The sequence below is a fragment of the Chiroxiphia lanceolata genome, chromosome 5 (genome assembly GCF_009829145.1).
Source record: "Chiroxiphia lanceolata isolate bChiLan1 chromosome 5, bChiLan1.pri, whole genome shotgun sequence".
In the NCBI taxonomy this organism is placed as follows: Eukaryota; Metazoa; Chordata; class Aves; order Passeriformes; family Pipridae; genus Chiroxiphia; species Chiroxiphia lanceolata.
The window spans coordinates 61,864,112-61,878,514 of record NC_045641.1 but is presented as its reverse complement, the minus strand read 5'-3'; the positions used below and the strand labels follow the sequence as shown (position 1 = coordinate 61,878,514).

Below are 14,403 nucleotides of genomic sequence, written 5' to 3'. Positions count from 1 at the left end.
TGTGGGTTTACAGATGAGTTTCACAGATTGAGAAGGACTTTGATTTGTAGTGCTTCCCTTGTATCAATTTCCAGACAGCTAAATGGTTTAGAAAGTTAATTCAGTAACTGACACTATCTGAACACTGAACAACAATTGCTGGGTTTTTACTTTTACTGTTACAAGACATCCTGATTTCCCTGGTAGCCTTTTTCTTTCTATGTTGAATACATCATTTACTGTCCCTTCTTCAAAAAACACCCCATCAGCTGAGAACAAAAGCCAGTATTTCTGTTTCATCTACCAATATTATCAGCAATATTTTCAGTTGTGACAGGAAATCCATGTTCACAAAAATAAAAAGCACCAGGGTTTGTATTAGATAAGTCAAGTAAGTCTTGAGAAAGGTTAGAATTTGGTGAACACTTCATTCAGTAATTTTTTCTCCTGTTTTTTGAAAGATACTATCCTCCTGAACTTGAAAAAAGAACACCACAGCAGAAAAAAACCCCAAAACCCAAACACCCTCTGAGTGAGTCTGTTGAATCCAGAGGTATTTTCCTGGCAGGGAATCACTGCTAACATTCTCTGATGAACAGTTCCTAGAACTGCACCAAGGGGAAGTTTGTTAACATATGGTTTTGGACAATTTCTTTTCCCTAAAAATAAGGAGTATACCTATAGGGAGAAAAACTATGCAATGGAAATTAAGATGGACAAAAATCCACTTATCTTTGCTGGAACAACTTCTGATACTAGTTGGTCTCTTCCAAATTAGAAAAACAAAAAGAAAGAAAGTATACTGGCTGGGAAAGACAAGACAGAAAAAGCTGGGAAAAGAGTATCCTGAAGAAAAGCAACTAAAGGAAAACTTTTTCACTATAAAATTATTACATTAAAATAGGAGCTTGGAAAAAGAGTTTCCTAAGGAAAAGAAAAACACAGCATAAAACCACTTCACATAAAAACAGGGAGAGAACCCCCTGTGTGTGATTTGCCTCTAATGATTCCATCTCAGCTAAAAGGAAAACAGGACACCAGGCCATGTAAACTCAACAGGGATCTATCTATGGTTGCTTTCAGCATTCACAACCTCCCGCAGTATCTCCTGCTGGCAGAAGGCTGACAACTGAGCACAGAAGCAGTGACAGTGGAATAATTGGAATATTAAGCTCACAAATTGGCATAACTATAGTAGTATTATTTGGGGGGGGGGGGAAGAATATGAAAAACTGCAGTTTTAGTCTCTAAGACAAGGATCAGTATAAAATAGTTATTAGCGAGAAGAGGAATAGTAACAACGAGAAGTGGACACCTCAAGTCAGACACTGGAGACTGACATGGAAAAAAAAATAATATCAGCATCTTTTCAGCACACCTGCACTCCACTTGGCTAATAATATTTCAGTTTAGCGCAAAATTAAATCTCTTTTACAGAAAAAGTGGAAGTTTGCGTGGTTCATGATTTCTCAGAGGCTTACTGTTTGGAGATTTAGCAAGAGTTTTTTCCAAGGACTGCCCAAATCTTTTTTATCTAATAGCTTAACAGTAGTCCAATTCAGTCTCTTCTGTCAGCCTCTTAACTTATGAAGCCAATAGATTTAACTGAAAGTACTCGAACTGTTCACTGGAAATAAGAGGCAAGGCAAACAAGACTGATGTTAGACACATCTCTGTTCAAACAGTAAGGGAAACAACCTAAAAGAAAAAGCTTTTAGCCATTTATTGTTAAGAGGCACACAAGAGCTTCCTTCCTGCCTGTGTCTTATGCAAATCTGCACTAAGATAATTCTCAACAGAATGAACCTCTAATTCAGTTTTAAACGGAATGCTCTTATGTAGCCATTAGTTTTAAGGCTAATTATGACCATTATTTGCAATGGTTAACAATGCAGATGTGTAAAACTGAAGTTTTAAAATGGAGCTGGATTATCTGTCATAATTGTTTCAGGGATGAGAAGGAACTAATCCATCTTGAAAATGTCAAACTGCCTGAATAAATAACTGCAATGCATTAAAAAGAGAAAGTCTTTAAAAATACATTTTTTTTTACTTCTGTGCAAGTTACAAAAAAAAAAACCCAAACAAACCTCTGGGAAACTAAAAACAGTTGGACAAAAGGTTATTAAAGAAATATCTAAAGTTACTCCTAAGTATAAAACATATTCAAGTGAATGTTTACTATATTTTCTTGAGTAACTAAGAGTAACCATGACTTGGTTCTAGAAAGCAAGGAAGATCAGTGGTAGAAGTGGGCCCTTTTGTTCAACCTGAGGAAAGCAAATGCAGTTAATTACTGCATACCTGGGTCCTGAGGTTAGATTCCTATAAAAAAAGTCATTGTAAACTGACTTCTTATCACCAAAAAATCTTCCCATAGAATTTGAATTTTCCCTTTAATCAGAAGAATGCAGTAGCCCAATATAACACAGTACTTAAAAAAGGAACAAAGTATTGATGATTTTGTCACTGTAGGACTTGAGAGGGTACTTTAGGGTCTCTGCACAGGAAACAATGGTCCAAAAGTCCTAGTAAACAATAATGCCTGAAGCAGCGGAGCAGATAACCAGAGTATTAGGGAAGGGTTTTATATTGCACATAGGTAATGGTAGCCTATCAATTTTCTTCTGTTGTAGAACTTGAACCATCCTGACAATGATTTAGGTAGCTTCTTTGGGTGAGAAGATGCAAATCTTATTTGTGCTTACAAGAAGTTTATATTCACTATTTTTCTCAGAACCAAATTAAGAATACAGTTATTTGTCCTATATCTCTCCTGTACAATTAATAGTGCCCTTTACATTTGAGCTATTTTCCCCTTTTAACCCTCAGGAAAAGAATCATCTTGAAGTGATTATAACAGTCTCCACTGCAGGTGTCTACCTACAAACTAATACTATCATCCAATTGCCCTAACAAACTTTGGAAAATCTTAGTTCCAATAGATTCCTCAACTCATTACCAGTAACACATTGACACAAGATGAAGCTGCAACTCATGACAGAGAATTCAAAGTGAAAAGGTCCTTTAGGACTTCTGAAATACTCACCCACTGAAAAGAGCCTGTGTGACCAACAAATTTGTGTACAATTATCTTTTGTTGCTACTGGGCTCTGTTGATGCTGAGTAACAGAACTGTTTATTTTGTGTGATAGAACTACGGACAAACATGGATCTATATATACATATATAGAGTTTCACTTATACAGAGTTCTCAGGTGCATTAAGACACACTTTACACCAACACAACAGGAATCCTAAACAGGTCTTAACTGAAGACTCAAAATTTGATCTCAGATTCATTTAAGGAACTAGGACAGAGCTCCAAACTAGAGCATGGGCACTCCTCTTCCCAGTTAGATGTAAAGCAGCAGTTAGAACTCCACAATCCAAGACTTAAATTTCTTTTAAAACCTGGTACATCTTGTCTAGTTCTAATTCTATAAACAGAAGAGTTATCACTATTTTGGTTAGAGTGTTTTGTGCTTCTTCATCACAGCTCTTTTAAAATCAAATAATTAAAAGCAAACAAATGTTTCTCTCAACAGTGCAGCATTTATGCTACTCACAGTTAAAATAAAGAAGGCAATGCAAACATAACCCAAAGATGCTGTTCAAATGAATTAGCTTGCTTGTTATAGAGTACTATTCTTCTGAACAGCAAAATCCTACCAATATATCAGCAGTGACTGGCAATGAGATTAAAACAAAAGACCACAAACTTCACTGGTGACATATTCTTTTCATTTGTTTTTATGCTTTCCTACAGGCTGGGCCAATCAAGTACCCGAATTTATCACATTAACACCTGTAAGCACTGATAATTGGTATGTGAAATGTCTAGCTGTTATTTTTTTAGGTTTCACACCAGTTTAATGGTATAATTACTGCTATGAACCACACTGAAGAAGACTAAGCCTTTAATTCCTAGTACCTGTTAAAAAAAAAAAAGCCAGTAGCACTGCTACTGCATGTAAATGAGCTCCAAAATTAGCACAGGTGTCTGAAGGTTACTTTCATACTACAGCTTGTAATATGGTTTGCATGGACACACCTTCACAGTTCCTGCAGGAAAACAATTCCAAGAATTTGCTCTTAGGTTCCAAAGTTTTCTCTGTAGACATGGCCAATGTGTTTAGCACTGTATGCTTACAACACAACGTAAACATGAATTACCTTTTTCAATTGAGTTTCCATCTTCAAACATTCTTCCTTTTTCTGTTCTAATGCAATTTCTAGTGTCTTCAGTCTTGAATCTTTCTTCAGTCCTGATGAAGCTAATGATGAAGCATGTTCCTTCAGATCCAACAGTGATGTCTAAATTAAAAGATATGAAATAACTATCAAGTAAGTGCAACAGCTAGTTTCTTTTCTGTCTTTATTTTTTTTCTATCCCTTCACACTATGTTCAGGATCCAATTTTGAACAACATACTTTTTCAGCATGTTCATGACACTGACTTAAGACAGCTTGATTTAATTCAGGTTTTCAGGATCAAAATACAACATTGTCTTAATTAATCATAAAATAATTTTGAAAGATGGATGATTCTGTAAACTGGTACTTGTGCTCCAGTGGCAGTCATGTTTAAGAAAAAATTGTTTTCAATAAAATTGTATTTAAAATTGTACATGGTTAGCAGATTTAGCCACTGAAAGGGTTCAAAGATTTTCTGTATACACCTTCCATGGAGTGAACTGATTCATGCTACCTAACTCCAGAAGACATCTCAACTCCTTGCTTTCCAAGCCATTTTTGGGTCAGGTTTCTTCCTGTCAAATGCTGATTTCTATGTAGACAAAAATCTTAGTACTTCCTGGGTACGTAGTTTTTATATTGTTTTACTTTGAGTTTTGAAAAAAGATTGTAAGTACACAAGAGAGGAACAGAGAGCACTTATATTTCTCTCATATAATTAAGTTCATTTGTCTGGCCAACTTACTCATTACCAACAATCAACTTAATTAATCAAGAAAAGACTTGAGAGTCAAAAGAACTAGCTGTTTTGTGGAATAATACATTAGGAATAAACATTACCCTCATGCTTTAGGCACACATAGTTTTGATCAGCCTCTGTCCTTTCCTCCCTACATTTAGACAGGAACAAGCCTGTTCTCTGCCTTCAGTTGTCCATAAGCACAGCTCTGGTCAATGCTGTCACTGACCGTCAGTCATTCACGACTAACACGATTAACTGCTGCAAATAAGGGCATGGCTGCTATCCCTGAAAAGGTGGTTCTGAAACATTTATGCTTTGTAAATTCTCAAATACCATGTTTTACTAGATAAGCTTTGTTGAAGGACAACTGCTATAAAGTAACAGTTTTCTTCATCTCAAATATAGAACAAACATATACAACAAACAATTCCGTCACAACAGATCTGTGCTGCTGGTCAACCTCTTTCTCTGTGAGATCTCCTTGTAAAATGCTGACTTTCTCTTTCAGGTCCTTAATGTCTTTCTTGTAGTTGTCGATCTCTTCCTGTTTTTCTCGTTCATCTCTGTCACGCTGCTCCTTTAAGCGCTCAATGGTCTTTTCCTGACAAAAGAAAGCACTCTGTGAAGAAAATCCCTCTTAGTCAGTTCAACTTCTGAGACTTCTTATTACACTTCCTACACACTTTAAACGAGGAGGAGGAGTGTAGGATATTTCCCTTTTCCTTATGGTTTTAAAGATCCCCAAGAAGAAAGAACCTTCAGAAATATATGGATTCATTGCTATGAAATACCAGGTTTTCTGGATCTCTGATAGTTCATAGTGCTGTTACAATACAACACAATTTATCTTCTTCTGATAATCAAAATTAACCCAAACCAGGGTACATTACATATCACTTTCTGACTTACTTAAATCTTATTTTTCCACAATGTACAGTTAAGCCTGTGGTCCTTCAGAGAGGAAAGGGAGCAGCGCATGTGTGACACCAGGATTGATATACAGTAAGAAAAGACAACAAAACAACTTTTCAGTACACCAGATATCAGTGGAGCTTCGGTTATCCTGGAAGTTGAAAGGATGCAAGTGAATTCCACAGCTTTACCATAGTTCATAGAATCTGACAGACTAAAGGAGCTGTAGCCCTGGTTCTCTGGGTACCGCGAAAAAAAAAAAATAATAAACTAAGTCCAAAAAGTTGTCCCAGCAAAACAGAATGGATGAGTCTGTTCTCTCAGCCTGCTATCTCCTGAGAATCTCGCCAGCATACAAAAAGCCTTAGTTGTCAGAAGAATCCCTTCGATTCCACGCTGGGAACGCCGTCGTTCCTGCCGCACTCTTGCATCCTGCAGCGCCCTCCGGTGAGGGATGCGCCCCGGCCCCGTGGGATGCGGCCGCTGCCACCGCCCTGCCCTGGATGCGCCGTCCAGGGAATGCACGGGACAGCGACTTCAGAGAGCTTACCAGAGAAAGGAACTCCCCAAGGAAGGGCATCACGCCTTCCATACTCACTTTTTCTGCGAGCGCTTCTTCCAGCGTGGTCAAGGCAGTGTCAGTGTTCGTGGTGTCGGCCTGCAAGGATTTCACTCGGTCCTTCAAGCTGCTCATCTGCTTCTCCTTGTCTCTCAGCTGCTCTTGAAGATTTTCAATCTTAAAAGGAAAGGGGTAAATTTTAAGGCAACATCAAGCAAAACCATCCAAAATCATCCTAGGAGTATATTAAATCGTTAAAATTATTCTTAAAGCAAAGGAAAGCGGGCAAGGGTTTAATTCTTATAACTCTACATCAAAACATCAAGCGATGTTAGCAAAACCATAGAATAATAACAAGGAATCAGTAACGTTTCCAACAATGAGGAAGGAATTCAGAGCAAGAAACACTAAACAGTCTTTACAAGAACAACATAAAGAAAGGGTATTACTCCTAATTTCCAAGGATGTTGGACACTGTGTGACTGAACAATGACCAAAGCATTAACAATAAGAAAGGAAAAAAGCTGAGAAAAACATATGTAAACTAAAAAAGGCTCCTGATTACTAAGAAGTTTTGAAGAAGTATTGTTTCAAATATTTTCTTTGGTACTATCATATTTTTGCTATAGTGGCAATGTTTCTTGTTCATCTTACATGGTGGCTTGCTGTGTGAAGGATGATCACAAAGTGCCACTCCTTAGGTAGAAAACATATCAGCCTTGTTTTCTGTGGGTGTAGAATTTGATCTATTTAGTTCTGAATATATCTTTCGACACACTGAGAAGACCTAATGAGTCCTGAATATATCTTCTGATACTCTGAGAAGACCTAATGCTAAACCTTTTTTATGGATATATACACATTAACATCATGATAACCTGTCAAAACCCCAAATTTATCAACATATGAGTAAACTGTATACAGATTTCTCAGTTGCTTCTTTTTTTTGTGTTGTTCTGACAAGTTTTTCTTGCATCAGAAAATGTACATCATAAACTGCTGAATTATGTGGCATGTAAGATACCCATCTCCAAAATACTTGTAGGAAGATATTCTTTCAAAGACATTTGTAAGAAATAATGCAACCGGACAGTCTCAAAGGCTATCTAGTCCAGTATTCACAATGCTGAATTAAAGCATTAACTAATCTTTTTGTTTCACCTTTTAAACAGCAGTTAGCAGCAGCTTGGTTACTGGAAATATAGCAACTATACCCGGGTTTTACTCTTCAGTGTTGGTAAAACTGAGTTGCTGTGACTCCAGAGAAAATGGCTGTGTAGACACATCCACTTCTATTTTCCTGTGTCTATTAAAATTACATCTGGAACACAGTAGAATACGGGGATTGGAACAAGATGATTTTTAACGTCCTTTCCAACCCAAATGATCCTATGATTTTATGACAGTTTTAGAAAGTGGTCTAGATCTGTAATGATAACCATAAAAGATTTTGCAGGAGACTGAACATCTAGTCACAAATAATGGCAGATGTGTTAACAAGTGGAAGCTAGAAGGAAGAATGACCTAATTCAAGGAAACATTTGCAAATGTTCCTTTATAACTCATGAGCATGGAAGAGTCTTTTGGTCTAAGACTCTTTATACCATAGTTTTCATTTCTTTTAAGCAAGCACAGTAAACTTAGGATTCAGCCCTGTACACAATTTATATATTACTGGTAGCAGAAGAACTATCTAAGTTTTCTGTTGTTGTTTAAGGAATGGACTGAAATTTGGTTTGGTTTATCTTTGTTATTAGTTTCTATTAGGAAAAAAAAAAAAGTATTAGGCCTCCAAGTTATGCTCAAAACTACATTTGGGCACAACACAAATGATATGACAAAACAAAATTAAAGAGCACCAGGAAACCATAACCGGAGATGTATCATGTGAGTCAGAAATAACTGTAAGAATTGAAAATTCCTTCTTTATACACTCATATCTATTTTTTAATGCCTTATGTAGTCCATGAAGCCTCAGAAAGAACCCTACTGTTGTGAGTGAAAACTGACTGGTGCCCACACATAGGGCTGCCGAGGAGGTAACGTCCCCAAGAGTAGCCCAGTGGTTGCTTGTGACCTTAGGAGCTGCCAGTGTCATAAGCTGTCTAGACAGGCTGGTGTTTAGACAGTCAACCATGAAAATATACTACAAAGGAGGTTGAGTTATTCTTAGATTCCTGTTTACTTCTGAAAGAGAAACACTCTCGCCAAAGGCTCTGGCTGGCTGAGGAGGGGATAGTGCAGAGTGACTTTCTGCTGTGAGCAAACCACACACGAGAGGCAGCTAAATAATTCAGCTTCAGCATATATTTAGATGATTACCAAGGCAGCACAAGCATTTGCACAGTGTGCATTTTCACGTTTCAATAACACTGTTTGCTACGACCAGAGTAAGAAGATAGCTGTATGACAATACTCACCTCCCCTTTACAACTGCACCCTCTGGTATTAAAAAACCCTAAAACAAGAATGTAATGTGTATAAAGTGTGAACCTGTCTATTCTTTCAGTCTATATGCATATTTTTCAGTCTGGAGTAATAAATGGTGGGTTTTGTTATCATCCAGGGAACAGCAGTATGCAGAAATATTCCAAGTCATACTAACATCTAGGCACTACTTAAAAACCCCTCTGCACCTACAGCTGTGCCTTTTGCAGGGGCAGAAAACTGGGAGTCCCCAGTGAAGGACATGACCCTTAAACTACAGAAAATGAACTGGCTCAATGGGTCAGAATCGATGAAAATAAAACAGGTAAGCAAAATTAGGGTTTTCTTTTCTCCCCAGCAAAAGATGAAATAAACCTCGGTGGAATCTCTAAGTCTTGTGGAAAACATAAAGGGACAAGGATTGAATGAACACTCGTTAGTCTTGAAATACTCAGAAGACAATAAATCTGTGAAATGCTGTAAACTAAAGTATATATATATAATACTGTACCATCTTTCTAAAAAGGAAAAATAAAAAAGATATTATTTTTAACTGTCTTTAATCTTGCCATACAGACTTGTTTTGCAGGGTAAAGACAGCCATCTATGGATAAGTTAGCAACACTCTCCTTACTGTAAAGGTACACATACCTACACTGGAATCATCTGGTCTGCACACCAACTTTCTCATCAATAATGATTTACTGAAATATTTTTTCCAACATTGCCAGTTGTCAAGCACTATCATGTTTCAACCTTGGTGATTTATTCTTAGTTGTGTGGAACTAATTATTTTGCCTTCCAGCCCCGAAGCACAGGAGCAGAGGCAAGAGAAGCTTCCTCTGGCATTCTGTTCCAAAGGCAAGGAAGCATTCTACTTCTCACAAGTACTGATCTCACTGAAAACCACAAGCAAATACAAATTAAAAATAGCCCAGGGATTTAATGAGACACATCTAGTTAAATATCCATCAAGGCCACTAGATTCCCACAATAGAAAGAGAATTATGATAGTTAGAGGTTACTAGCAAATCCTTTGTATCATGCTTCAATCAAGAAATTCTTCTGTAGAGCCAGTGCCCACCCCAAGGCATGTGGAATTGGAACACTTGGAAAACAATTTCTATTGTATCCGTGACTTCTGAATAAATTAAGTGGGTTTGTGAACTGGTTGTTAAATTTCTTCCACACCCCACCACCCCATGGTATTAGAAAAGAACGTTTTTCATCCTTCCAAATATTTATTTTTAATCAAGCGCCAACCAACACTTTACAATGATAACGTTTGCATCCCCTGGGTTGTAACAGAAATAACTGCATTCTGTCTTTCAATTTGCTTCTTGCTACTCTGTTTGACTTGTAAAAGGAATGAAATGGTAAAGGTCTTCAACTTAGTTCATTCTGTGACAATAGAAGTGAAACAACCCTCTTAGCAATACGAAGATCCAGTGATTTGGAGGAATATTTAAATAATACAAAATGTCTTTCTTGAAATTCAAAATATTTTACAATTTGAGGAAGTTCATTGCATATTATACTGTTTGTGTGCACCTCCAATATGTAGTAACTAGCTATACTACTTGACTGCATGCAAATCTTTCACTGCTCTTTTTTCTAGTAACAGGTGGAAGTGCTTTTGCTTATACTCTGCACTTGAATTCCCCAGTGCAGCTCCACAAAGAGATTGTTTTGATCAGTAACCTATTTTCATCATAATATACACCAAGTATAGAGAAGACAATTTAACACTTGGGAATATTTTTTCATTGTATTACAAGAGCAGATGTGCAAAAGAGTATCTCAGGGTTCTGTTAAGTCTCCCCTACTTTTTCAACCCTAGCTTTCCTCTGGTGAAAGCAGCACTGCAAAAAGGATTTCAATAATCAGGTGGGTTCAGAGTGTTTCTGTTCCATTCCTGTGGCATGTGAACCTCAACTTCACATAAGTTGTGACCTTTCCAAACAGTTCTTCCTTGGTTTTGGGAATGCACCATTGGTCACACCAGCTCCAGGGTCAATGACCACGAAGAGATGATGGATTCTCACTGATCGCAGGAGAAGGGATTCTGTCCACATCAGAAATATTAACAAGAGGACAAAGAGAGCATTTTTGGAAAGGAGAGTGGGTGAGTAAACAGGTACATGATGACAAAACAGCCACAATTTTGTCTAGCTGGAGACATGCTACTCTCTTCAATGTAAGAATACTGATACCATGATAAAAATTTGAGAGCCTACAGACATACCTGAATTGCTGGAATCCCACAGTATTTGAGAAGCTGAGAAAGGTGGGCTTGCATCAAAGTCAAGATAACCTATCAGACATGTTCACATTAAAACAAACACGTTCACATGAAAAAAATTAATAAAAAAATTGTTGCTTCAGGGAAAGGAGTAAGATGTTACTGAGAGACCACCTTAAATACCGAGAGACCATTCAAAAAAGCTGTAGTACTGGATTTATAATTATTACTGTAATTCTAAAAATCATTTTTGGAGACCATAATGAAAGCCTATAAGCAGATATTACTGGCCAGTTTTCTAACATTAAGCTCCAGTTTTATCGATGTCACACTGAAAACCTCACTATCATAATCGTCTTTCTATTGCAAATCCTGCAAAAGTACCACAGGAACAGTCCTGCATGAATTGCAAAAATCTATAATTTAATTTAGCATTAACAAATTCTCTGTGAGTGTGAAGTAAGGTCTGTCACATGAGTGAATATCATTCCTATTACTGTATTGAACTATTAGACTGAAAGGAATGTTCTTGCGATTAATTTTAAAGGTTAAATTCCCAAGACTAACAACAATGTGAAGCTTTAGGCATACCATGTCTTCTTGCAAGGGTGAGATTTGTAAGTTGTTTTAAAGTTCAGGACAGATCAAAACAATTTCTCTTTGTTCACTAAGATTTTGGCAAATGCAAGTCAGAGTTTCTTCCAAAGTTCAGCTGCACTCAGTATGCTCTTTTCACTTTATGATCCGACCAATTGATATAAACATGGTCACACTGTTGTCAAGTTTTATACAGAGATTCTTATTTTTGAATTATCATACTAAAAAACCAATTAAGTAGTTTGCATATCTACTAAATGTGTAAAGTTCATTAAGCATAAATAAATTAAAACCACTATGAAATGCAAGATACCAGTAGTGGTCTCATTCCCTCTCTCTCTCTCTCTCTCTCCCTTCTTAACTTTGAATTCTGTAGTCCCAGTTAACACTTCACTGCAGAGATGGTGAACTGTTCTGTTAAGTGGCAAACATTTGTTTACATTAATTCTGCTACCCAGGGAAGACAGGATAAATTTTTATTTTGCTTCCCAACAAAGTTTTCTTTTTTTTGCTGCTTCAATGCTTTGATCTGGAACATTACTGTCTCTGTAACATCACATTGGAATATCATTATGCACTTTGGAAATGTCCTGATGTCGCTGAACCTAAAATAGTGGGATTCTGTAACACCTTGAGCTGGTACAGAGGACCTTACACCAGGAGGTTTCTTCAGTGGCCATGGGCTAACAAAGGAACACACAGTTGGCTTAAGAAAAAGAACCAGGCTAGAAGGGGTGGGGACAGCATGAAGAAGGACGGGGTAGAAAGAGAATTTGAAATGGGAAAACTCCAGCCTAGTGATGCATCTTAAACAATCATACTTCTGTACCACTACACGAGTCCAGTTAAAACCCAAAACAGCTCCCATTAAAAAAATTTGTTGCTTTTTCAGAAGATAAAATCTTTTTGTCATTTTCAGTCTCCCGGTCTCCAATCTGCAAAAAGTCCTTCGAAATCGGCATGAAGTTCTACACTGTTCAGCTTTACAAATAAAGCATTGTGTTGCTATGCAGCTTAGAAAGTACAAAGAATTTATCTTTGTGATTTCCACTGAAAATAAAACCTTAAATTATCTAATAAATGTACGGATCACAAACAGGCACACTGTTACTGCTTCAAAAGGAAGCAACTTCTGTGCAGAGAAAAAAAGCTTAAAAAAGTACCTACGAATTACAGGACACCTCATGAAATTAAAGCTTTATTCCTGACCTAACTTTGCAATCAAGTTGACTTGAGAAAAGAATGGTATGCAGAAAAAAGTGCTGAGACAACAAAAATTGACTTAACTTGTATAAACAGTTAATTATTTTGTACCTCTGGTGAAGGAACAACAAAAATCTGACACTGTTACAAAAGAATATTCTCTTTCTATTGCCTTTCAAATAAGACTGCTTTGCAAGTAGATCTATACCAGCCAGAAAAACAGTTCATCTATGTTTACATAATCTCTAAGGACATTTATTTCTATCCCTTTGTTTCCTTTTGTCCTCCTTTCTTTTGCATACCTATTCATCCTCTGGTAGCAACAGTTTCCTGAGAGATCACTGCAAAGCAGAACTTAACAAGAACAGTCACCATAAAGTGAATTGTAATTCTAGTATCTTCTAAATAATAAAGATTTTTTTTCTGTACTGTCGTATTCCCTATAACAAACCGTATTTAAACCAGATGTTTCAAGGCATATTCTCAGAATATTACTATCATGTTTGCAATCCTTTTGCCCTGCTAGTAAATAGTATGAATTTCCTTTGAACCTAATGCAATCCTATCACTAAAGTTTGCTTTTCTGAAAACTGACACTGCCTGACAAGCTTCTGAAGATATTCCAGCACAATTCAAATCAGGAGGAGAAAAAAAAAAAAAAAAGAAAACCCCCCCACTGATTTTTGGGTTCATAAATGTCCTGAAATTCACATTTTCAAGGGAGCCAATGTATATGTTGTTCTTAAGCATTGTGTCAGCTCCAAAGCACTCGCTTAGAAAAAATTACGTACTAGCAATGACTCACATCCTTAGACAGCTGTAAACCAGTTAAATTCAGTTAAGGAATTGCTTCATTCTGAGGAGGTTCAATAATATCAATAGCCTAAGCCAGTCAAAAGCAGAGTCTTAGAATCATAAAATCCTATCATGGAACACTGTTCAATACAAGAGAGGGTTTTGATGTGAGGGCCAGACACTTTTTCTAACCCACGGATACTGGCTATGTCTCAAAGCACACAGGTTTTAATATGAATGGACAATACTTTCTTTATGTAAAATGCAATTAAATAACAAAAGTAAAAAAGCTGATCATAAGAGATTTGATTTGGCAATATGTGAGCCAGTTGGTTAGATGCATATGGTTCATTGCATAACCTATTAAAAATTCCTATCACTGGTTTATCTTAGAGCTCCACTGGATGATCCCTTGTTTTGATGATATTCATCAGGTAAGAGAATGCATCCATCATCCAACACCAAGACTTCAGCCTTGGTTGTTCATTAAGATAATCTGTTGGTTCCAACTTGAGTGTAGTGCTTTCATTCCCAACAGTAATTCCCAACAAAACACTGCTGTCATAAATAGCAAAACAAATTCATTTAGACGCTGCTTCTCCTCTTCATTGAAACACTAAGTTTATATATTACTCATTTATTTCATATATGTTAAAATGTCATCATATTCAATTGTGAGATCCACAATTGAAATCATCTGGTAATTTATTTCACAACCTAGTTATGAATAACATCCATTTTGTTGAAATC

The 14,403-nt window shown here is 36.8% G+C and overlaps 1 protein-coding gene across 14 annotated transcripts in view; it reads right to left on the bottom strand.

Annotated features, from left to right (window-relative positions):
* Positions 1–14,403, bottom strand: part of ERC1 (ELKS/RAB6-interacting/CAST family member 1) — a 289,340-nt gene that overhangs the window by 174,452 nt on the left and 100,485 nt on the right. For all 14 annotated transcript variants that reach the window (XR_004357059.1, XR_004357060.1, XR_004357061.1 and 11 more), the window contains 3 exons: positions 6,429–6,566; positions 5,379–5,519; positions 4,156–4,296 (listed from right to left, as the gene is read on the bottom strand). Coding sequence is in view for 11 of the 14 variants with exons in the window: in XM_032687654.1 (XP_032543545.1) it covers positions 4,156–4,296; positions 5,379–5,519; positions 6,429–6,566 (420 nt within the window). In the remaining 3 variants the exon portion in view is untranslated. The remainder of the gene's footprint in view (positions 1–4,155; positions 4,297–5,378; positions 5,520–6,428; positions 6,567–14,403) is intronic.